Genomic DNA, 26010 nt, shown 5'->3' with positions numbered 1-26010 from the left:
AAATTCAAGTGTGGCATCCTGGGTGCAAAGGAGATAAGGGTGGAAAAAAATAGCCACTATGTGTCAGGATGCTGTGGTGACTGCATTCCAAGGGGATAATTTACCCACAGGGAGAGATGTCAGGGAGAAAACTGTCCCATTTAACTGCTGCTGGGATGTCATAGTATATTAGCCACTTCAATAAAGTCCTACTTCTTCCATCCTTCTATTAAAATATTTACACAGAAAAGGACACTTATTCATGCCATCCAAATCCCAATACAATTAGGAGTACTCTACCTATGCAGCGCAAAATGTGCCCCTGAATATTAATTTTACTTACAGTGAGAGCATTAAAATACCTTTTATATTTGCCTTTGGTCCATTACACTGTCTCCGTGTGCATACTTCACAAAGCAATTTATTCGCATCTCGAAGTTTCTCATTTCGGGTGAACTGATATAAACAATGTTGGATTGAACACTCATCAGTATTGAAAACTTCCCTGTTTGCAAGAGTACAGAAAGCAGTTTCTGGATCTTCATTTACAACCTCATACACCTTTGTTCCAGGAGTATGACTATCATTCAGAATCTCTATATTTATTTCATCAGGATGAAGAGCAGCATTCAAATTTAGGTTTTTGAAACCATTGGAAATGTCCACTTCTCCATTGCTCCCTTCTGTTAGGTAGGCACCATTTAAATTCCTAGTACAGTCAGTGGGAGAAGATGTTAAAACCTCCAGATCATTATCCATGTTGATATTTTTCATATCTACTTCCTCTGTGGATTTTTGATTGTCAGTTACACTTTCGATCATTTTTTCTTGGCCATTCAAATCTTTCTGGTTGACACAATATTCTTTATGCATAACAACCTCTTGTGAAATATGGTTGGATTTAATATTTACTTCTCCTTGAAGTGACATTTCAGCTTCATATTCATTGTCTTCAGGATGGTCAATAGTACAAATATCATTTAAATGAAGCACTTTTCCTTGAATTTTTTGTTGTCTTCGTTGGTTCTGGGTAAAAAGTATATGGCATTAAAAAATAAAGAAAGAAAAAGAGCGGGAGAAAAGGAGGAAGAGAGACAGAAGAAAGAGAAAACACACACATATACTATATCCGGTTTTGTTGCTTGTCAATCAAAAATAATTTCCTAAGGAAGAGTTCACTCTCACAATCTGATCCTAAAAAGTTCCTTTGCTATCAAGGATCAAAAAAATTATGAAGAAATTGGCTGGGCACAGTGGCTCATACCTGTAATCCTAGCACTGTGGAAGGCCAAAGCAAGAGGATCACAAGGGGATCATTTGAAGAGTTTGGGACAAGCTTGGGCAACATACTGAGACCCCATCTCTAAAAAAAAATTAAAATTAAAATTAACTGGGCACGTTGGTGTCCACCTGTAGTCCCAGCTATTCAGCAGGTTCAGGTGGGAGGATCACTTGAGCCCAAAAGTTCAAGGTTACTGTGAGGTATGATCATGCACACTATACTCCAGCCTGGGTGGCAGAGCAAGACTCTGTCTCAAAAAATAAATAAATAAATTATGAAGAAAAGTTATTTAGGCCAGGTGCGGTGGCTCACACCTGTAATCCCAGCACTTTGGGAGGCCAAGGAGGGCGTCTCACTTGAGGTAAGGAGTTTGAAACCAGCCTGGCCAACATGGTGAAAACCCATCTCTACTAAAAATACAAAAATTGGCCAGGCGTGCCTGTAATGCACGTATGGGTGGTGTGCGCCTGTAATCCAGCTACTTGGGAGGCTGAGGCAGGAGAATCGCTTGAACATGGGAGGTGGGGGTTGCAGTGAGCTGAGACCACACCACTGCACTCCTGCCTGGGCAACAAAGTGACTCTGTTCCCCCAAAAAAGAAAGAAAAAGTTATTTAAATGAAATCAGGAATAAACCATCACCAACCATCAAAAAATCACCCTATTGTAGAAATAAAAATATGCAAGACATGGTCTCTGTGCTAAGAGAAGTAATCCAGGCAGAGTACTAAGACTGTTAAACCCAGGCAGTCAAATGTTATACCATACGGTGGGTCTGACTCCACACGTAACAGAAAGAAATGTATCCATATGAGTTACTGGGTCAAGGTTTCACTGAGAGAAAAAAAAAAAAAAAAAAAAAAAAAAACTTGAAAGAAAACTCAAGGATGCACAAGTACAGGATTGCTTTGGTCAGAGGAATGGACAAAAGTACTCTGGGAAAAAAAATGGCCTGAAGTTAGCAAAGAAGCAACGTAGCCACACATACAGAAGAGAGTAAAGAACTTTTCCCTTTAAAATCACTCTTGCCACTTGCAACCTACTTCCAAATAGAGGAAAAGAAGGCATTTCATCAAGATTCCTGTTACTGTAATGCCTGAAAACCCAAAGGCATTTCTGGTTGTAACTGGAAGAACTGAAAGAACAGCCCCCGTGAAGCTACTCTGTAATACCAGAAGAATGAAGGGCAGCAAACAGGATGGGACCCAAACATTTTCTGATGTGTTTCCATAAAAACAGAGGAACACATGAATAAAAAATGAGAAAAGAATATAAGCAAAAACTTCAAAGACAATGAAATGCAAATGGCTCTGAAACATAAAAATATGCTTAATCTAATTGATATTAAAATAAATGCAAAATAAAACCGCACTGAGATAATATTTTCCATCTAACATACTAATCAAAATCTGGAAGTTTGATAACACACAGCTGTCAAGGGTCAGGAGCAACCTTTGTGAAGGACAATTAGTATCAACCAAAACTACAAATGCAATCCCTCTTCTCAAAATTTACCCTACAGATGACTTATGTATAGGGTTATTCACTAGAGCATTGACCATTATAGCAAAAGACTAGAAACAACCTAAATCAATAGAGAAATGGTTAAATGAATTATGGCACATCCATAACACAGAATCATGCAACTGTTAAAAAAAAAAAAAAAAGAAAGGGAGAGAAAGAAAGGGCCAGGCATGGTGTCTCACATCTGTAATCCCAGCACTTTGGTACGCTGAGGCGGGCAGATTATCTGAGGTCAGGAGTTAGAGACCAGCCTGACCAACATGGCGAAACCTGTCTTTACTAAAAATACAAAAATTAGCCAGGCATGGTGGCACATGCCTGTAATCCCAGCTACTCGGGAGGCTGTGGCAGGAGAATCACTTGAACCTGGGAGGCAGAGGTTGCAGTGTGCCAAGATCTCGCCATTTGCACTCCAGCCTGGGCGACAGAGTGAGACTCCATCTCAAAAAAAAAAAAAAAAAGAAGAAGTTTTATATACTAAAATGGAAAGGACTCCAAGAATCTAAGTAAAAACAAACAACACAATCCAGAATGGTGTGAATGGTAAGAAAGGGGGGAAAAAAACCAAGACTGCATATTTGTATTCGCTCATATTTTCCAAAAGAAACTCCAGAAGGATATGTAAGAAAAAACAAAAGTGTTTATCTTTGTCATAAAAGGAAAGTGGTGGTCAGCCGGGTGCGGTGGCTCATGCCTGTAATCCCAGCACTTTGGGAGGCCAAGGAGGGCGGATCACTTGAGGTCAGGAGTTTGAGACCAGCCTGGCCAACAATGGTGAAACCCTGTCTCTACTAAAACTATAAAAATTAGCTAGGTTTGGTGGCATGTGCCTGTACTGCTGACTGCTCAGGAGGCTGAGGCATGAGAATTGCTTGAACCTGGGAGATGGAGGTTGCAGTGAGCAGAGATTGTACCACTGCACTCCGGCCTGGGCGACACAGCAAGACTCCATCTCAGGGGAAAAAAAAAAAACAGTGGTGGGAGGGGGACTTATTGTTTACCTTTATATATTTTTAAATTTGTGGGTGTCAATAATATTAACTCAAAAAATTAAGTTAATTAAACTTACTACAAATACTTGTTACAAGCAATGCAGGATTTAAAAAAAAAGAACCATGACGTTTTCTTCACATATACTCAAAGCAATTTCCCAGCAGAGAATACTAAATGAGCTAAATTCTGTAATTGTCAAATGAAAGTGCTGTATCTAAAATAACAGACATGTCTAACCAGTGTCATTCAGACTACAAACTCAATAGTTCAAAATATAAAATTAGAAGCATATGATTTTCCTCCTAATTACCCACCTTGGCTTGCTTTTTGGCTTGTTTCTTTGCTTTTTTCTGTAAGTGCTTACTTGTTCCAGAAGGAATATCACTTCTCTCTTTTATGTAACTGTCATTATCTTTTTCTTCCTCGCTATCTTGATCTTCATCTTCCATTGTCTTTTTCAGATTTTTATCATTTACACTTTTCTTACCACTCTTAAAATACAGATAACATAGGTCAAAAACAAAATTTTACAACTACCGTTTGGTGAAAAAAAATCCATGCTATGTAAATATTTTTCTACTTCTATTATATACTAGCTTTTTTTTCCACACTATTTGAAAATAGATGAGACAAAATTCATTTATCTCATATATTAGAAAGCAATCTTCACATAATGAGAAAACAAGCAAACCAAGAAAACAGCAAAAGGCAACATCATATGCAGGTGTAATAGAAATATAACGAAATTTATTAGATACATGCTGTGTCACACTGTTAATACGTCCATTTCCAAATACATTTTCTAAGTGACTTATATAAGTCACCACGGTGTATTCTTTTTTATTCTTTTCTTTCTTTGCATGCATATGACAGTTTCAGAAAAAGAGAAAATAAAGTTTGGTGAGACTTTAATTGCCAAGTAACAAGCCAAGGGTCTCATAATTCATACGAAGTTGAAGAATGATTTATCCAATACTCATAACATCTCTTCTTTTTTCCTACTACTACTTAAAAGGAACCAAATTAAAACAAAATAATACTCTTCATTTAACATTTATGAGTTACTGGGTGCAGCACACTAACATTGCACATGGATACATATGTAACAAACCTGCACATTGTGCACATGTACCCTAAAACTTAAAGTATAATAATAATAAAATAAAATAAATTTAAAAAAAAACACTTATGAACTTAGGTGTGCCAGGGATTCGTGATTAGTCTTAAATAACAAAAATAAGTATTAATTTTAATATAAGGAAAATACTTCCCTGTATGGAAACCAATCAAACTAATTACTTGTATAGAATTCTGAATACATCATCTTTTTTTCCATCCTTGTTTTTAAAAGTAGTTACCCTGTTCTTTATTCAAATCCTAAAAATTATTCTACCTCAAATTAAGAAAAATTTCTGCATGGGCTAGTAATATACAAACTTAAAAAGAGTAACAAGGCTTCCCCCCATAAAATCTTACAGGAAAAAAAATCTACTTGAATAAAATAAACTCAATAGTCTTACCTGATCATCTAAAACTGGGAGGGACAAATCAAGGAAAGATTCATGAACCAAGGAGACCTTAACCAATCAAAAAAGACAGTGTAAAAATGTAAATACTGTAAATGTTACATAGTAAGATCCTCCCTGCCCTGTGGGATGGGGGGTAGAGGGTGGGTTTTAAAATAAACAAAGGCTTAAGAAAATTTGAAATGAAAAATTACACAACATTGAGGACTTTGGGTTGGGGGAAATAAATCAAAATGTTTAACTTCTTCAAGATTTAAGGAGTGCTGACATTTCCCACAAAGAACCATGCACATCTGAATAGCATCTGAATAGTTTAAAAAGATATCCTATGAAGGTAGAGATTTCTGCTTTTGAAATAAACAATTGATAAACTGTTGAATATCAGTGAATAAACCCAGTACACATGACATCTACTTACAGTTCTGCATTGATCACACATGATCGTACTAGTTAGTTCACCACCAAAGATGCGGTCAACAAAACTTGGTATTGATTTTTTCTTCTCATAATCTATGGAGAAAAAAAAGTCTATCAATTACCAATTACCTTTATATAATTAATTAAACAAGAAAAGCTAAAACTACTTACCTATCTAACTCTAAAATTTTATTTTAAATTTCCTGTCCCACAGACTTCTGCCTCCATTCATAATCACCGTTATTTTTTTATGCGATAGAAGTCAGTATTACATATTCCACCTCTGAGCATAACATAATTGAACACAATCACCTTTTATGAATAAGACAAAAAAGTCCTTATCCAAGATCTAGTCAGTGGGAAGTAAACTGTGCAAGTCAGTGAGACTTCTATGTCTCTCTCTCTCTCCATTAGTATACAATGAACAGCTCTGAGTAGGCTGAATGACAGTCTAGTTCCTTAGTTCTAGCTCTAACATTCTAACATTCAAGACTGATAAAAGATACCAGAGTAGCACACTGGAAGAGAAAATGCATGTAACTTGTTTTGTGAACTCTAAGACTGAACTCCTTTGATATTTTAAAAACAAAAGAAAAACCTCAGGAAAATATTTCAAACAAAATCTTCCTTTTATTTTCCTATGCTCCCAGAAATAATCTTGATAAGTTTAATATAACTAAAAGCCATAATTTTACTACTTGGTCAGCCAATTTTCCAAATACGTGAAACCTATAAGCATTATTCAAATGATAATTTATGCAGAATCACACTTTTCTGACAGAAAATGCCAGCGGGGGTAATTCTCTCCATTACTGGCCAGGCTCTAAAGGGCACCAAGGAGGCAAAGAATTGCTATGAGTTGATTCAAATCTGTGCTTTATAATACAGTAGCCCTTAGTCACTTGTGGCTATTTAAATTTAATTACAATTAAATAAAAATAAAAATGTAGTTCCTCAGTTTCACCAGTCACATTTCAGGCGCCACACGTGCCTAGTTGCTTCTATATGGAACAGCAAAGATATAGCAAAGAAGAGTTCCATCAACATAGGAAGTTCTACTGGGCAGATGTGTCCTAAATCTTTACATGCCACATAATAAGAACTAAGTTGGTGCCATGATTAATAAACCAACTACTGACAACTCACAGTAACAAATATAATTCATACATTACTGCTAATTATAATTTTAAGCTTTTGAAAAGTAAAACTGTAATTCATCTTAGTTCTATCTTTAATACATAAAAAGAATACACCATGGGTTAAAACTGTTCACTTTTGGAGCACTGGATAATTTTTACTAATCAACGTTGATAAAGAGAAATTATACATTAACAATTGTGGACTTGGAAATACATGTGCCAGCAATCTTGTCCTAAGGTACAGAGGAATTCAACTATAGTGTTTTAGTTCAAAAAGACAGACATTACCTTTAACTTTATTTTTTAGTTCTTCATCCAATTTTTCAGTAGAATTACCAAATGCTTTAAGTATTCCTTTACTCACTCTCTAAAAGTAATAAAATGGATATATATATACTATTAAATTTTAAATTTTATTTTCCTTAGAAAATATGTAATCAAGTCAAGAAAGTGATCAGGATACAGCTCCCCATATTTACTAAGTAATTCCAAAGTCACATGTTCAAACTTAATTCAAGGAGCTAAAAAGGAATTATGCCACAAAGCAATCACTAACCATTGAATAAAGGTATTATCTTATCATTTCAAGATCTTAAACCTCTTCAAACCAAAGCTTTTCAGAACATGCCCACCTCCTTTGAGAAGAAACTGAAATAGCTTGTCCTACAAGCAGAATGATTACATGACAGCCATAGGGTCTGACTCCAGTGCTTAAAGCCCAGCTCCATTATTTCTGGGGGACCTTAAACTAGGTACTGGACTTCTCTACAGCCAATCTAGGCTATGGAATCAATCTATGGAATAGGAAAAAATCACAGTATCCACCTCGCAGAAACTTTGTGAGAACGAAGTAAGGGAATTAATACAAAACACTGAAAACAGTGATTGGCATAAAAATAAGTGCAAAATAAATATTAGTTATTATCATTATTATTAGTACTCATTAATTCATATCCCCAAATACATTATTTTATATCCTGGCAAGTAAAAAAAATTTTAAAATGCAACAAATGTTCCGACTCTTACAAAATGAAAATACTTCCTAGGTTCAAAAAACAGTGTTAAATTAGACTCAGAATTAAGAGTAAGCGTGTGCTGCACCTGGGTTTGGGAGAAACAATTTCCAATATTTGGCAGCTCTCTTCGTACAGGTTAGTACAACAGAATCTTTAAAGAACATTAATGCTGTAAACATCAACTAAACTTAAGCCATCATGAGAAAGAGAATCACTGCTAATTCTCTGGATTCATTCTAATGGTGAAAACATACTAGTTGAAAAAGCTGGTGTAAGAAAAAATTTAAAAGTATGATGGCCTTAATAACTAGCTTTCATTGTTTTAACTCATAAGGTATCAAATGAGACAGAAAGCTTATGAAGATAAGATTATAAAATACAATGGTCATAACATGCTAACTTGGTGTTCTTCTGCTCTCATCCCATCCAATAAATAGCGAAGCAGCTCCTGGCTGTCTTGCTGCTGATAGCCTTTAAACCGCACTGCTCTAGAGAAAAACAAAAAGACAGAAAAGTAATCTTCAGTCTACTAAGAAATCTTTGGATCATATCCCAAATCTCAGAGGTTCTGGTTTCTACAAATTTCTGTTTAGTCCATTAACACCCTTGGGAGATGTAACTATCACATAAAATATATTTTAAAATCCAAACGAAAAAAACCTATGCCTTTTGTATATAGTGGGTTGACTAAATGTAATGCTATTAATATTTTTATATTTTACTATTTACTATTAATATTATTTCTCAGCATCTCACTGAGGCACTGAAAGCACAATTGAAGTGGATACTCACTTTTTACAGACCTGAGAAAAGAGTTCTTTCGGTGTCACAACCCCCTTTTTGGTCTCTTGCATCTCATTAAGAAACTGGCTCATGGCTAAAGTTAGAGGGCCTGGAGGCTCAAGATTTATTTCTAACGGTTCCTGAATATGGGAAAAGAAATTACTTTCTTCAGTCAAATTTTGGAATCACTGACTTTACTAAAATCTAATTAGTTAACATATACTGCCAATGTTCCTGACAGAACTGCCCCATTTAAAAGTTTAAAATGTACATCAAAAGAGATAGAAACTGTTTGGTCACAGACTGTCTTATGCAGAATTCAGCTCTACTGTTTTAGTTTTAGATTATCCAGAGCACTTACTACCTAAGAGTTGAAAGAGCCAAAGCAAAATGTAAATAATAAAAATGGATAAGGCAATATTTATTTGGTTACACAGCTCTTAAGTCACCTTAAAGATGTTAAAAATAATAATGTAAGCCTAAGGCTTCGCAAACATATACACATTCCCAAGAAGGAAGCTTAACACTCGAGCATAGAAAAACAGAGCACACACAGAGCAAACAGATGTAAAGGCTCCTTATAACTTCTATTAGCCTGAAACTGTTTAACTCAGTAGCCTAAAGTAAAACAAAACAAACAAAAACGGTGGAAATGAGTGTCAATTATTTAAAATAATTTAGGAAACACATTCAGAGAGGAAAGTTACAGACTAGAAAAGTTTAAAGAACATACTGTTAATGCCAAATCAGGTGGTTCAATTTTTACAATTGTTCCAGACATTTTCACTTCTTTTAGTAGTTCTCTAAGCACTGGTGTTTGTGACAAGTTCTAGAATGAAGGGTGAAAAAAAAGAGAAAAATTATTTAAAGGCAAATCAACTCAAATACTTCTTAAGTGTCTATCCTATCAAAACAGAAAATCATGACAAACAATGACAACTCTACACTTGGAAAATGAGAAGTTACAGATGCTTCTCTTCCCTACACTATTTGGGTAACAACTGCTTCAGTTCTGAGCTTATTCATCACCTCAGTGGGGCATTCTCCCACCACCCAATCAGAAGTAGCTATCCCCAATCCTCCCCCATGATTCTCTCACAACCACTTACCACCATCTGCAGCTACATATTTGCTTCTGTACGAGGTTATCCTGTGTTTCCGCCACCCAAGTGCAAACTCCATGAAAGCAGCAGCAATATTTGTTTCAAACCCACTGCACCCGAGTGCTCACCAAACTGTCTTACTGTCATGCAAAAAACTTTCCTTAAGTTTTCTTTGGCCAGGCGGGGTGTAATCCACGCCTTTAATCCAAACACTTTGGGTGGCCAAAGTGGGTGGACTGCTTGAGCCCAGGAGTTCAAGACTAGCCTAGGCAACATGGCAAAACCTCGTCTCTACAAAAGACACAAAAACTAGCTAGGAGTGGTGGCGCATGCCCGTAGTCCCAGCTACTCTGGAGGCTAAGGTAGGAGGATTGCTTGAGCCCAAGAGGCAGAGGCTGCAGTGAGATTCTGCCACTGCACTCCAGCTGAGTGACAGAGTGAGACCCTGTCTCAAAAAAAAAAAAAAAAAAAAAAAAAAGAAAGCTTTATTTGGATACATAGAAATAAATTACTTAGGGGGAAAAAAACTCAATAATGTAAGTAGCAGATTCTACGAGGAAAAGAACAGTTTTTTTTAAAGGGAAAAAAATGACAATGTACCTGCATAACTGCATTGAAGAAACACGTGTTTCCCAAATTACTGAGTCCTTTCACAGTTATCTGGGAAGGAGAATTCACGGGAGGATTCTCTTTAGCCATGTTTTCCTTCTTTTCTCTCTCTTGTTCATTCTTGCTCTCTTTTTCTAATTTTTTATTTTCAAGTTCAATATTTCCATTATCTTTCTCTGCTTTAAAAAAAGAAGAAAAGATTTAGTAAAATGTGTGATATAGTCATATCAAATGCAGAAGTATACTTGGGAAACAGTACTAGAGTTTGTGAGTTTACCTAGAGTCATTATTTCCAAACCACCCACCCATTTGATTTTAAATAAATACAGGTAAATTGCCATCCAAAAAAAAAAAAATCCCAATAAACAAAAAATACTCAGACCTAAAGTACGCATTAGTTTGACAAATGAAACCAAACAGTATGTGCTTTGGTATAAATCTCCCTTTTTTACTGCCCAAAAATTCTCTACAAATGAACACATCTTACCTTGTGAAATTAAGAATATAAAACAATCAAGAACGTGGACATGAAATAAATTTTTTAATGAATTCTGTGTGTCAAAAATCAATCCTAAACTAAAAAACAAATAATTCTGGCTCTGACAAAGATACTTGTGACAATAAAAACTTAAAAAATATGCTTAAAGCAAACGCTGTATGTCAGACAATTAATTTAATTATGCATGGAAAGAACCTAAGAAATATCTGACCATTAGAAGGAATCACAAATACTTCACTTTTATGTTATCCCAGCAGACAGACTGAAATCTTGCTATTATAAAATGTACTACAGTAAGAACAGTCTAAGGCAGGTCTATAGTAAGCCTGGCTAGGGTTACTGGAACAGGCCTATTGGTCATTACCTTAGTCTATGGCCTTCATCACATCTGACTAGATCACTTCTCACATCCCTTCTAATACCTTATAGTTAAACCAAAAATAGTTTCATAGTTTGAAATCAACCATAACTAATGTTACTCAGCTGTATGTAATGCTAGGGAGTATAACAAATCTAAGTATCAGCAGATACATAAATCAACATTTGGTGTATATTAAAGAAACAAATTACTTTACCTGGCTTTGGGGTTGTAATGCCGGCTTGTTTTCTAACATAATCAACCACTTGACCCAATTGGTTTGAACTACAGTACTGGACCTCATTATCACATATGTAACACCTGTGAGCCAAAAATCAGCGATGAAAAATGACAAAATGACAACTAAAAAGGGGGAGACAAATAATAATTCCTGGAATCCAAAGTGTGTAACTGCCAATTTATTCTATTAAAGAAACTGAACGTAAAAATTCTGTTTTCCTGAAGAAGACTATGCATATTAACTCTGGTTTATTATTAATAAAATTAGCCAGAATTATAGCTGCACATAAGTAGTACGATGAATACTCCAAATGTTTTGCTTTACTGGTTATAACATTGAAGTCAAAATATTTGTCTACATATATTTCAAAATACAGAATTACAATAACAAAAATAACAACTTTTTTTTGTTGTTTTGTTTTTTGTTTTTTTTTCAGACAGGAGTCTCACTCTGTCGCCCAGGCTGAGTGCAGTGGCAGGATTTCGGCTCACTGCAAGCTCCATCTCCTGGGTTCATGCCATTCTCCTACCTCAGCCTCCTGAGTAGCTGGGACTACAGGCGCCCGCCACCATGTCCAGCTAATTTTTCTTTGTATTTTTAGTAGAGATGGGGTTTCAACGTGTTAGCCAGACAAAAGTAACAACTTTTACAATTGAAAGATGCCATTCAAGCCAGGCACGGTGGCTCATGCCTGTAATCCCAGCACTTTGGGAGGCCGAGGCATGCGGATCACAAGAGGATCACGAGGTCGGGAGTTTGAGACCAGCCTGACCAACACGGTGAAACCCCGTCTCTACTAAAAATACAAAAAATAGCCAGGCGTGGTGGTGCGTCCCTGTAATCTCAGCTACTCGGGAGGCTGAGGTAGGAGAATTGCTTGAACCTGGGAGGCGGAGGTTGTGGTGAGCCGAGATCACACCACTGCACTCCAGCCTGGGCGACAGAAAGAGATTCCATCTCAAAAAAAAAAAAAAGATGTCATTCAGTGAAGACTACTGTGAAAATGATTTTTAAGACGTAAAACTCTGTTTTAATGATGTTACAACACAGCATCTATAACATGCCAGCCTGACATTTATTTTCATGAAAGTTCATAGCCAAAATTTTATTATAATCTTGTTTATCTGAAATTTGTTCTTAGCATCCCTGTCTCCACTGTATGCCTTATAATATCACAAGCAAGAAAAACAAAGGGGGAAAGATTCTTAAGTCTTCTATGTTACAACTTTTGGGTTTGTGCAAACGTACAAGTAAAAGCTTCTCATAACACTACATTCTTTAGCTTTGTGAAAGTGATGGTATTTTAAAACATACTACGAAAATTTTAAATTGCTTTCTTCTTAAACATATTTAAAGATTTCCATTCTCTAATATTTCAAATAATTTCCACCCAAGAGGCAGAGGAACTGAAACTCACCACACACTCCAGTTGTCCAAACTAAGAACCAGACAGTGAGGTTCAGATCTTGGCGTCAGATAGTGCTTTAAGGCATGCTGCTCCTGAGAATTTCTGCCACAGCCCTAAAAAAATCATAATCATAAACCTCAAAGCCATAAAAGTTCAGCAAGAGGGGAGAATGCATAATCTATCATAAACAAGGAAGTGGCTCATGAAATTCTGCCATTCTTACAATCTTGAAAAGAAAATGTTAAATTCTGGAATCAGTATTTTGTTAAAACTTAAATATGCACAGGCAACTGAGAACATTTAAGTCAAAAAGTATTTAGAAAACCAGGCACTTGCTAGGTGCGGTGGCTCACACCTGTAATCCCAGCACTTTGGGAGGCCGAGGCCGGGGGATCACCTGAGGTCAGGAGTTCAAGACCAGCCTGACCAACATGGTGAAACCCTGTTTCTACTAAAAATACAAAAATCAGCAGGGCGTGGTGGCGCATGTCTGTAATCCCAGCTAATTAGGAGGCTGAGGCAGGAGAACTGCTTGAACTCAGGAGGCGGAGGTTGCAGTGAGCCAAGATCACGCCACTGTACTCCAACCTGGGCAACAAGAGCAAAAACTCCATCTCAAAATAAAAAAAAAAAAAAAGAAAACCACGCACCCAAAGTACTCTTCCTCTCCAACTTTCCAGCCCAAATTAAACCACACTAATGCAGTCACTCGTGAAGTCTGGTTTGGATTCCTTAACAGTCTCCTAAACATTCCCCTAACTTCAGCCTCCTTCTTCACATGCATATTCTTTCAGTTTAATGTTCCTAAAACAAAGCTCTGTTCATACACAGTTCAAAAATTATGAATTGCTCTCTTAAACTCCTAATAAACAATCTGACACCCTCTGACCCCGACATATCTCTCCAGTGTTAACTCCCACATTCTCTTATTCACATACCAACGACCAGCTAAACACACACTGAGCACTTTTCACAACTATGCAATTTTGTTCACATTATTCTATTGATTCAGAATCCTTTATGAACACTGCTACCTAATCAAATCCCATCCACTCTTCAAGATCTTGCTCAAAAGCCACCTCCTCCCAGAAGCCTATACTTCTCTCCCAGATGAGAAAATACTGTCTCCTTCCTTTAAACAAATTCTATAAAACATGGCATAAATTCCTAGTGGATTCCTTATTTTTTACCTTGTACTAACTGTTGATATTTATATCCTTTCTCACCCGGTCTATAAATCCCAAAGGCTCAAAGCAATAGACTTAATCTATTACCAAATATTCTAGAACACAGAAGGTGGTCAAAAAGCACTACTTAAACAAGTAAATGGGAGACTTTTACCTAAAAGATGTATCGACTTATTCATAAAAGAACATGACTGAAACTTCTGCTTCCAGCTAGTCAGATCACTGCTAAGAAACATATCTTCACTGTGTATCTACTGGAACCAGTCTATCAACTTTTGGAACACAGTACAACAACCGGTCCTGTTTCCATTGCAGCTAGAGATATACTTTGGAGAAGAAATATACATTGGTAGTTTCTAATTCCTTAACTATGATACCAAACACTATTCGCTTAACTTATCCCACTCAACATTTAATTACAAAACAAATGAATTAACATTTGATACGATTTTTGAAAATTACAACATCATTTGAGATCATTTGAAACATATAGTTGTCTTGATACAACAGTTAAGAATCATTAGCTAACAGTGCCAAAGGTATCTAGTGGGAAAAAAGTTAACAGTTAATACTGACATGTCTTACTCTTATGAATTAAAAAGGTAGCAAGTAAAATTTGTAACGCAAAATATATTCCGAAAAACTGAAATAGCAAAGTCTATTCATACTCACCATATGTATTTAAAAGGTTACAATTAAACCTTTCAAACACAAGTAAACAATATTCTTTTCTCACATACAGATTTTTTTAACTGACCACAATGAGATATCAGTATATAACTATTATGATGGCTAAAAAAACTGTGACAATTGTAACTGCTGGCAAAAACGAAGAAAAAGTGAACCGTTCATACACTGCTAGTAAGAATATAAAAGGTAGAGTCACTGTGAAAAAATAGTTTGGCAGTTTCTTAAAAAACTAAATATTAAATTGCCTAGGACCCAGCAATTGCACTCTTGGACATTCACCCTAGAGAAATGAAATCTAAGTTCACACAAAAACCTGTACACAAATGTTAATAGCAGCTTTATTTGTAATCACCAAAAAATGGGATCAGCCCAGATGTTGTCCTTCGACCGGTAAACAGTAAAAACAAACTGTGGTACATATATACCATAAAATATGCTCAGTAATAAAAAAAGAACAAACTTGATACAGCTTTGATAAAACTTCGGGTGATTATGCTGAGTGAAAAAGCCAATCCTGGCTGGGCATGGTGGCTCATACCTATCACCTTAGCACTTTGGGAGGCCCAGGGGGGTGGATCACTTGAGCCCAGGAGTTCAAGACCAGCCTGGGCAGTATACCAAAACCACATCTCTACAAAAAATACAAAAATTAGCCAGGAGTGGTGGCATACAGGTGCAGTCCCAGCTACTCGGAAGGTTGAGGTGGGAGGATCACTTGAGCCTGGGAGGTGAAGGCTGCCATGAGCCGTGATTATACCACTGAACTCCAGCCTGGGTGAGAGAGTGAGACCCTGTCTCAAAAAAAGAAAAAAGAAAAAGCCAATCCCCAAATGTTGCACACTGTATGACTCCATTTACATAACATTTTTGATGAAATGACTAAATTTAGAAATACAGAATAGAATGGTGGTTGCCTGGGGCTGGAGGGAGTGGTGGCAGTAGGGAGGTGGGTATGATTATACAAGGGCAACACAAGAGATCCTTGTGATATTCAACTATTTAGTATCGTGACTATGGTGGTGAATAATCTACACAGGTGACAAAAGTATACAGAATGTAATACACATGTACACATACACACATGCACAAAAGAGAAGTCAAACTCAGGAGATCTGATTGAGATGGGTGTGTTGTATCAATCTCAATACCCTGGTTGTGATATTATACTCATTTTGTAAAATGTTACCACTGCGGGACTCTGAGCAAAATGCATAGGGATTTCTCTGTATTATTTATTAGATCTGCATGTGGATCTATAATAACCTCAATAAGATTTTCAACTTGAAAACATGTGAAAAAAAAAAAATCCTAGCTGGGCGCAGTCGCTCAACGACTGTACTCCTAGCACTTTGAGGGAGCCAAGGCGAGTGGATCACTTGAAATCAGGAGTTTGAGACCAGCCTGGCCAACATGGCAAAACCCCATCTCTACTAAAAATACAAAAATCAGCCGGGCGTGGTGGCACACGCCTATAATTCCAGCTACTTGGAGACTGAGGCAGGAAAACTGCTTGAACCTGGGAGGTGGAGGTTGCCGTGAGCCAAGATTGTGCCACTGCACTCCAGCCTGGGTGACAGAGTGAGACCGCATCTCAAAAAGACAACAAAAAACTGGCTATCTGCCTCATCTTGAAGCCTCATGACTTCATGACTACTGCCTAGTAGCCCAATTTCCTAACATATAAGCTTAACTTGCCACCACTAAGGGTAACTGAGAGGCCCTGACTTCAGTACCAGGGTAATAACTGTGAGCTGGTGGACACTGTGATGTGCCAGCCAGACATGCCCTCACTGCCAAAGATCAAGGTACTACTCATTCCCCCAGGTGCTGAGAATGTGGCCGGCTGAGAGCTCACAGTCTAGTCCATCTATCCCCAGGAATCAGTCTCAACAAAAGGGAGCTGCCTTGCCCAAGGTTACTTCCTGCTCTAGGGGCAGGCCACATCCAATGACTGGTCTATGCACAGGTAGAAAGGTCTAGCTCCTTGCCTCAATTCAGGCAAGAGATCACTGTGGGATTGGCTGAGACCCTGTTGCCACTGCCTCTTCATTCAACTTCTCCCTATGCTTAATCTTGCTTCCCTTACTTTTACTGGTGTGGTACCAGAGAACACTCCACCACCTATACACACATCTCAGACTCAGAACTGGTTCCCCAGAGAACATGATCTATGTTACTAGTATCCTTTTACCCATACTGTACTTTCAGGTAATACCTTCTAAAGTAAGTTCAAAGAGTTTTCTAAAACCCCATATTGATCTTAAAACGTAAGCATACCTGATGGCCACATTTAAGACATAGCCAAACTGAAGGCTTTTCTTCTGTTTCTTCTTCAGCTTTATCTTTCACTTTATTGTCAGTCTTACAGTCTTGGCAGATATTCCATTCCACATTCACTAAAGCCTTTTTCAAGTTACCTTGTTCCAATCCTTTTCTAATGTGTCTGCACATAGGTTCTACCAAAACAAATAATAGACAAGGAATATATAAGGTCAAAAATGACTTTTCTTCAGTTAATCTCAGAACTTACCCTTGATTCACATTTCAAAAATGAAATTTACTCTATAAACTGTTAAGATATTCTGAACTTAAAATTGTTTGATATTTGAATAATATGAGATGAATATGTGAGAAAGAGATTTGATACAAATTTGTGAAGTTTCGCTTTCTTGAAGTCCTAAATATAACCACCACTGTCCCCCACTACAAATTCATTTCAATTTATTCGGCTATTTCCTTTAAATTAAGGCCCTTTATCATATTTATGATTCTCTTTATCTTTAAAGATTTGTAGAAAAAGTCCTTCATTCAGTCAATAATACACCTACTATAGGGCAGGCACTGTGCTAGACGCTCAGGAGCCCAAAATTGACCAAGTCACAGCTGTTTTCTTTGAGTAGCTCACATTCCAGAAGGAAAGGCAGCTAAATAAATTAATGTATAAGAATCTCCGAAACATGGTATAACAGCACAAGAGAAGGCTAAAGTCACCAAAAGTTTCACAGGGGAGGTAACATCTGTGCAATCCTAGAAGATAATAATAGTAATAAAAATTGCTGATATTAATTAAATACGTCCTATGAACTTTGTTAAATGTTTTGAATACATCATCCCATTTAATCCTTACAGTCACCCTAGAAGACACTATTATTTCCAATGACAAATGAGAAAACTAAGATTTAGTGCCCACATAACTACTGAGTATCTATGCAAGAATTTAGACTCAAGTCTTTCAGACGTCATACATAGCTCACACTTTAAACTGCGACCTCAGGGAGTGAAGGGCAATCTGAAAATGCCAGTGCCAAGAACAAAAACATGTAAAAGTGCATGCTGTCTCCCCAGATGATGGAGTTAAACAACGTGTAAAAATGAGCAGTTGAACCTGAGGCTGAAAACTCTGTTGGGGCAAAGATAAGTAAAGAGCTTTGCAAACCACTCTACACTGCTGAGTTGTTTCAGGAACACTGGAGGTTTAGAAACTAGTCAAGTGGCATAATTAGCTTTATGTCCAATGATCTTGCACCAAGAAAAGAAATATAAATGCAAATGAGATCAGGTGGAAAAACTACCAAATCTCAGTAGTCAAAGAAATAGAAACTAGAAAAAGAAGGTACCCTTTTTTTTTTTTTTTTTTTTTTTTTTGAGACGGAGTCTTGCTCTGTTGCCCAGGCTGGAGTGTAGTGGTGCAATCTTGGCTCACTGCAAGCTCTGCCTCGCAGGTTCACGCCATTCTCCTGCCTCAGCCTCCCAAGTAGCTGGGACTACAGGTGCCCACCACCATGCCTGGCTAATTTTTTTTATGTTTAGTAGAGACGGGGTTTCACCGTGTTAGCCAGGATGGTCTCGATCTCCTGACCTCGTGATCCGTCCCCCTCAGCCTCCCAGAGTGCTGGAATTACAGGCGTGAGCCATCGCACCCAGTCAGAAGGTACCCTTTTTTAACTATCAAATCAGCACAGATGTTTACAGATGATACTAACCAGTGCTGATGAAGGTTCAGGGAAATGGGCACTTTACTACACTGCTAGGGGGCCTGGAAATTAGTAAAACATTTCTGGATGGCAATTTAGCAACAGAATCAAAAGAGTCTTAAAAATGTTTACACCCTTCGATTCAAAAATTATATATGTGTATTAGGAAAATATTTGGATATACACAGAGATTTAGCTATAAAGTTGTTTACTACTGAGCCATTCATAATACTAAAAAGTTAAAGATTACCTAAATCTGTAACAGTAGAAAATTATCTAAATAAATTATGAAATATGCATCCATGGTCTTTGCTAAATGCAATAATATGCTATTAAAAATGTTGTTGAAGGTCGGGCATGGTGGCTCACACCTGTAATCCCAGCACTTTGGGAGGCTGAGGCAAGTGGATCACTTGAGGTCAGGAGTTCAAGACCAGCCTGGCCAACATGGTGAAACCCTGTCTCTACTAAAAATGTAAAAATTGGCTGGGTGTGGTGGAGCACACCTGTAATCCCAGCTACTCACGAGGCTAAGACAGGAGAACCGCTTGAACCGTCAAGGCAAAGGCTGCAGTGAGCTGAGATCACGCTACTGCACTCCAGCCTAGGCAACAGAGCCAGACTCCGTCTCAGAAAAAAAAAAAAAAACAGATGTAGAAAGTCAGGCGCAGTGGCTCTCACGTGTAATCCCAGCACTTTTGGAGGCCGAAGCAGGCAAATCACTTGAGGCCAGGAGTTCAAGATCAGCCTGACCAACACAGGGAAACACCGTCTCTATTAAAAAAAAAAAAAAAAATTAGCTGGGTGTGGTGGGATGTGTCTGTAATCCCAGCTACTCAGAGGCTGAGGCACGAGAGAACCGTTTGAACCTGGGAGGCGGAGGTTGCAGTGAGCTGAGATTGCACCACTGCACTCCAGCCTGGGCGACAGAGCGAGACTCTCAAAAAAAAAAAAAAAAAAAAGTAGAAGACTATTAAATGACATATAGATACAAATATTATATTAAAATGCAGATAATATAACAATAATATGCAGTTCTATACTATTTTCATATTTTAAAACATATTCATTTAGAGATACAAACATTAAAGATTCAATCAATGAAATATACCTAAAGTTTCAGAGGAATCATCGACTGGAACAGTTTTTCCCTTTGTCCGTTTCTTTCCCATGTTGGCACTTTATGGATTACTTACTGACACAAAATAACAATCTAGAAAACAAGATAAAGTTAGCTTGACCAAAAAAAAAAAGTATGTCTTATATTTCTCTATGAGACAGTAATATAACTAAGCCACATATATTATGCACGTCTATCACACTGTAATTTACAAAGACCAATCACATATAATCATCTAATTTTCAGCAGGAACTCAAGTAGATAGAATAGTTATCTCCTGTTTTTCATAGCATAGGAAAGTGATTCTTAGCAAGCTTAAGAAGTTTTCAATATATGTAAAGGTCAGGAGAGAACCTTGGTCATCTTACACAGATCTTGAACAGTCTCAGAACTTGATACTGTTAGGAAGCTGACTCCTCACTAAATACATGTGAAATAATGGTGGCACTTTAATCAGAAAACTGATTTTCTTCCCTTCTAAGCTACCTTTCTTAGCTCTGCAGTCTAGGCAAATTAAATTGACAATTTCTCTAATAAAAATTAAAAATAATTCTAACAACCTCCTGAAGGGAGTTAGAAAATTTCCAAAATGGCTTCAAAGCCAAATACAAAAAATGATACCCTGTTGTGCATTTTCCACACCAGGATTTCCTATGCGTATCAGCTAAATGGAAATTGATTACAACTGCATTCTCAACTATTTACATTATTATATTATTGCCAAAACCACTTTGGAAGGCTATGACAAATCTAGCTGCACATCAAATCTTCACCTTTTTAGTCAACAATTCAAACTTAGAAAACATGAAAGGTGCTAAAAGTACATACAGGTCTACCTAATTATATAGAATTATAGATTTTAGAAATAAATACAAAAAATAGCACCCAAGTTCTTGCCTCCAATCCAACTCACTCTAATCAGTGTGGGAGCTCAGTACTAGATTCATCTCCCAGTTATGCCATTTTTATCATATCACTCTCTTGACTGAAAGCATTTAAGTTTCCCAGACCACACTGCCTAAACTTTGCACTCATAGGCCTTTATAAATTCGGCCCCAATGCTCGGCTAATCCTGACTCTATTACGCCTCAACAACAACAAAAAAACCCACTAAAGTTATAACTATACAGTGCTTTTGATCTTCAAAGCCCTTTCACAAACATTATCACATCGGATTTTCATAGGAACACTTTAAATAGAGGCATTTCACTCAAGGAGAAAAGTCAGGTAAAAAAAATGGTGAAAGATCTCACAAACGATGAGCTAAAAGGCAGATGTTGTCTGGCTGCGGTGGCTCACGCCTGTAATCCCAGCACTTTGGGAGATCGAGGTGGGAGGATGGCTTGAGGCCAGAAGTTCAAGACTAGCCTGGGCAACAAAGCGACACTCTATCTCTACAAAAAAAAAAAAAAAGGTAAAACGCAGATGTTTGGGTTCCAAGACCACCACTTTTTACCTGCCAATCAAGTCCGTCTGGTTTTTTTTGCTTTTTTTTTTTTTGAGACGGAGTCTTGCTCTGTCGCCCAGGCTGGAGTGCAGTGGCATGATCTCGGCTCACTGCAACCTCTGCCACCCAGGGTTCAAGTGCTTCTCCTGCCTCAGCCTCCCGAATAGCTGGGATTACAGATGCCCACCACCACGCCCGGCTAATTTTTGTATTTTTAGTAGAGACGGGGTTTCACCATCTTGGGCAGGCTGGTCTGAACTCCAGACCTCGTGATCCACCTGCCTCGGCCTCCCAAAGTGCTGGGATTACAGGCGTGAGACACTGCACCTGGCCAAGTCCGTCTCTTGTACTCCACTCCAAAACACTTTGTACCCTCCCCGCTTTGATGTCTTTGATTTCTAGCTGTAATGTTCTATCTAAATCTTACCAATCTTGCAAGCTCTCCATTTCAAGGAAGCCTTAGACAATCATTCTACTCTAAATTAACCTCTCCACTGAACTTCCCCAGTATTTATGGTATGCTCTAGTCATCTTGTCCCCTTATCCCATATTCTAGTGAATTTCTTAAATCTTTAATCTGGCTTTATGTTATTTCTCTAAGCAGAATCTAAAGTTCTTAGAAAAATAAATGATTTCAAGTATCGCTTTGGAACTGCCTATAATATCTAGCATAATGTTAGTACATAGCAGGTCCTGAAGAAATACTTCTTGCATTGAAATAGAAAAATAGAATAGTACCTGAGGCATAAAGGATGATTACAAGGTGCAAAGGTAGGTACATAAGAATGAAGCAAACAAGTTCTGGTGAAAAAGAAAAGGGTGAAAAATAAGAAGTCAGAAGTCTGCAGTAGCGAAGACAGACAGCACTAGTAAATTTGGTTTGAGGATTGCAGCAGCTTAGACTCCATAGGAAAACTTGAAAGACGAATTGTTAATTACTGCAGGCAGAGGACATAGAGGGGTCACTCCAGTGCTGCGGAAAGAGCCTCAGTAAAGTTCTGACAACTATAAAGGCAACTAATGAGGCATGAGGAGAGAATATTGTGACTTCCATCAGCTATAAAACATCAATAAACTTAATACACTTCCCAAGTACTGTCATAGGATGAGCATTAACGTCTTAGTAAAATGACTCTTCGCAGGACTCCATACAAAATCTAAATCAAAGATAGTCTTGCCGGTTCTCATATTATTCCAAGTCTCTTCTCTCTCTGCCCTCCCAGTCTTCCCCTGCCTACTCCGTTCCATTAAAAATGTAAGCGTGTGGAAAACTTTGTCAGCAGGTCTTAACGTGGCTTTCAAGTTTTGCTTATGTCAATCCTCTCCTAGGTATAGTCAATCGGATAAGTGACAGATCCTGTTTTTCCTACCAGTCGTATGAACACGGCTGCAAATCCAGCCCCAACCCATAGGGTAGTCCCTGCCACGCGCCACCCACCCACTTGCTCGGCGCCTGCCACACCTTCCCTCTCCTCCCCTTCTAACTGCTCCGATCCCACGGGGGAACCTCGGGGTCCACGGGGTCGAGCAGGCCGTCAGCAGCGGCATCTCATTGGCCAGCTTCTGGAACGGACAGGACATGCAGCCAATGAGATCGTAGTGCCGGAAAGTAGCCGGGTTACGCGCTTAAGGAGAGGGGCCTTCAAGAAGAGAACGAAGTTGGGGCGGAAAACAGGGGCTCTCCCAGCGCAGGAAGCCAGGCGAGCGACGACTGCCAGGCAGTAGGACCAGAACTCACCCACGGCGACAGAGCCCATAACTGCATCCCCTCATGGGCCTTTGGGCTGGGCAGCCAGCTCCGTCTTCCTCCTGGTGACGAATTGAGAGCGACGGAGTCGAAGCCAGAGTGACCCCTGGAAAGCAACAATTTCCGGAATGCGGCATTATGGGAAGTGGCTGGGCCACCACCACCACCACCACCACCACCACCCCCCACCCCCACCTCCCGGGACCATCGGGTCTGACGCTAGTAAATCTGCGCCTGCGTGCGGCTTGCGACGGATGTTCGGGCTTAGGGGTTTGGTTGTCAATGGGTTTTCTGGACTCTGACATAACCATGAAGTTATATAAATGCATCTGAAGTGTGGGCATCCCGTGGTGGTCTGAGCCTTGGAGTTTCCTAGATGGTTGTTACCTTTCTGGAAGACATGACGTTTGGAGGCTAAGGGGGGAACGCTTAAATTTGTTTCCCTAATTCTATCCTGTCGACTTCTAAAACTGAGTACGTAAGTTGTCTTGAATTTACCTTCCTGCACCATGTCAGAATAAAAAACGCAGCGAGTGAATTTTTTTTTTTTTTTTTTTGAGACGGAATATCCCTCTGTCGCCCAGGCTGGAGTTCAGTCTTCTGCCTCAGCCTCCCGAGTAGCTGGGACTACAGGCGCACGCCACCACGCCCGGCTAATTTTTGTATTTTTGGTGGAGACGGGGTTTCACCAATTGGCCAGGCTGGTCTCGAATTCCTGACCTTTTGATCCGCCCGCCTCGGCCTCCCAAAGTGCTGGGATTACATGCGTGAGCCACCGCGCCCGGCCGCGAGAGTGAATTTTTAAAGCAAAACCGAAAGACAATGTCAGATAAATTGCGGGGGAGGAGGGGATTTTCAAATACTTACTGTTCATTCTTTGAAAATTTGTAAGTGCGAGCCCTGGCCCCAGCTAACTTTCGTATTTTTTGGTAGAGGCAGGGCTTAAGCATATTGGCCAGGCTGGTCTTGAACTCCTGGCCTCAAGTGATCCACCTGCCTCGGCCTCCCAAAATGCTGGATTACAGGCGTAAGCCACCGGACCCGGCTTAGTTTCATCTTTCTCTGTATTCTGACAACATTATGACATTAAAGTCCAAGAGATATTGGGCTGGTCCTTGTTTGGTCTCAGGTGATTTAGATGAGGCAGGACTGAGCCCCCACGAATGTATTATCTCAAAAAGTTAGTAGCATCTACTGTGCAAAGTTCGAAGGCCCAAGTCAAATCCTGGGCATATCCACGGATGTGTGGTAGGGCATAGGCTCCAGCTCTCATGCAAGAAAGAACAGGAGTGGGATGAGATAACTTTTCAAAGCTTTCTTCTCCAAGCTCCAGAAATGCAGGCTTTTTGCCTCCACCCATTTTAAAACAGAGCCTTAGGGTCATTGTACCATGTGCTTCCTGTCTGAAAGCCTCTTCCCGCTGATCTTCCGGGGTTTTTATCTTATTGTCATTCTGTTCACACATTTTTAATTTACTTATTTTAGAGACAGGGTCTGGCTTTGTAGCCCAGGCTGAAGTGCAGTCATAGTTCACTGTAACCTTGAATTCCTGTGCTCAAGTGATCCTCATGCCTCAGCCTCCCGTAGCTGGTACTGCAAGTGTGTGCCACCTCATCAGCTAACTTTTTTTTTTTTTTTTTTTTTTGAAGTCACCATGTCTCTACAAAAGCTTGCTGCCCAGGCTGGTCTCAAACTCCTGACCTCAAGCGATACTCCAGCCTCAGCCTCCCAAAGCACTAGGATTCCAGGTGTGAGTCACCGCATCCAGCCTCTATACATGCCTTAAAAGTCACTTCCTTCCAGTTACAGGGCAATCTAAGTAACAGTCATCTGATCACTCACATCACCTTACTTTACTTCTCTGCCCAGCAATTATCCACTATCTGGTAATTTTCTTTTTTTTTTTGAGACAGAGTCTCACTCTGTTGCCCAGGCTGGAGTGCAGTGGTGCAGTTACAGCTCACTGCAGCCTCAACCTCCCAGGCTCAAGCAGTTCTCCTACCTCAGCCTCCTGAGTAGCTGGGACTACAGGCCTACAGGCACACGCCCCCACACCTGGCTAATTTTTGTGTTTTTTTTGTAGAGATAGGGGTCTCTCTCTGTTGCCCAAGCTGGTCTCAAACCCTGGGCTCAAGTGATCCTCCTTGGTCTCCCAAAGTGCTGGGATTATAGGCATGAGCTATCATATCCAGCCATAATTTTCTTTTTTTTTTTTTTTTTTTTTTTTGAGACGCAGTTTTGCTCTTGTTGCCCAGGCTGGAGTGCAATGGCGTGATCTTGGCTCACCGCAACCTCCGCCTCCCGGGTTCAAGCACTTCTCCTGCCTCAGCCTCCCCAGTAGCTAGGATTACAGGCATGCATCACCATGTCCAGCTAATTTTTGTATTTTTAGTAGAGACGGGGTTTCTTCATGTTGGTCAGGCTGGTCTTGAACCTCAGGTGATCTGTCCACCTCAGCCTCCCAAAGTGCTGGGATTACAGGCATGAGCCACCGTGCCCGGCCCATAATTTTCTTTCATTTTTACCTTTATGTTTAGCCCTCTTCATACATACACAGAAATGGGCAAATAGAAGCTCTTTGAGAGATGCGACATCTTTGTCTTGTTCATGGCTATAATTAGTACCTGGAAGTGCCTGGAATATAGTAAGTGCTCGATAAATATTTATTGAAAAGAAAGTCATGAGTAATAAAATGCTGTATAAGAACGTTCACAGCAGCTTTATTTATAATAGCCAAAAAACTGAAGACAGGTTTCTATCAAAACAAGAATGAAACTGGTATATTCATATGATGGAATACTACTGAGCAATCAAAAGAAACTGATACACATGATATCAGATGAAAATATTACCCTGAGTGAAAGAACCCTTACACAAAAATATCTATTGCATGACTCCAACCATATGAAGTTATAGAACAAGAAAAATAAGTATGGTGGGGGGAAAAATCAGAACAGTTGGTTAACTTT

General features: G+C 38.9%; 1 protein-coding gene across 5 annotated transcripts in view; it reads right to left on the bottom strand.

The window, feature by feature from the left end:
- Positions 1-23192, bottom strand: part of USP16 (ubiquitin specific peptidase 16) — a 29974-nt gene extending 6782 nt beyond the window's left edge. The window contains exons 1-15 of one of the 5 annotated variants that reach the window (XM_030806323.1): positions 23033-23192; positions 22033-22095; positions 19839-19940; positions 17031-17209; positions 12886-12989; positions 11445-11548; positions 10362-10549; positions 9392-9487; positions 8668-8798; positions 8276-8363; positions 7148-7226; positions 5722-5813; positions 5298-5354; positions 4092-4268; positions 342-1005 (exon numbers count right to left, since the gene is read on the bottom strand). In XM_030806323.1, coding sequence (XP_030662183.1) covers positions 342-1005; positions 4092-4268; positions 5298-5354; positions 5722-5813; positions 7148-7226; positions 8276-8363; positions 8668-8798; positions 9392-9487; positions 10362-10549; positions 11445-11548; positions 12886-12989; positions 17031-17209; positions 19839-19899 — 2020 coding nt within the window. In that variant the 5' untranslated portion in view covers positions 19900-19940; positions 22033-22095; positions 23033-23192. Of the gene's footprint in view, positions 1-341; positions 1006-4091; positions 4269-5297; positions 5355-5721; positions 5814-7147; positions 7227-8275; positions 8364-8667; positions 8799-9391; positions 9488-10361; positions 10550-11444; positions 11549-12885; positions 12990-17030; positions 17210-19838; positions 19941-21100; positions 21138-22032; positions 22096-22756; positions 22806-23032 lie in introns of those variants that run through there. The other 4 variants (XM_030806326.1, XM_003263817.3, XM_030806324.1 and 1 more) reach the window with 4 other exon arrangements.
- Positions 23193-26010: the final 2818 nt, after the last annotated feature.

The sequence above is a fragment of the Nomascus leucogenys genome, chromosome 25 (assembly GCF_006542625.1).
Source record: "Nomascus leucogenys isolate Asia chromosome 25, Asia_NLE_v1, whole genome shotgun sequence".
Taxonomy (NCBI): Eukaryota; Metazoa; Chordata; class Mammalia; order Primates; family Hylobatidae; genus Nomascus; species Nomascus leucogenys.
The sequence above is the reverse complement of the archived record's forward strand: the minus strand, read 5'-3'. Positions and strand labels throughout refer to the sequence as shown.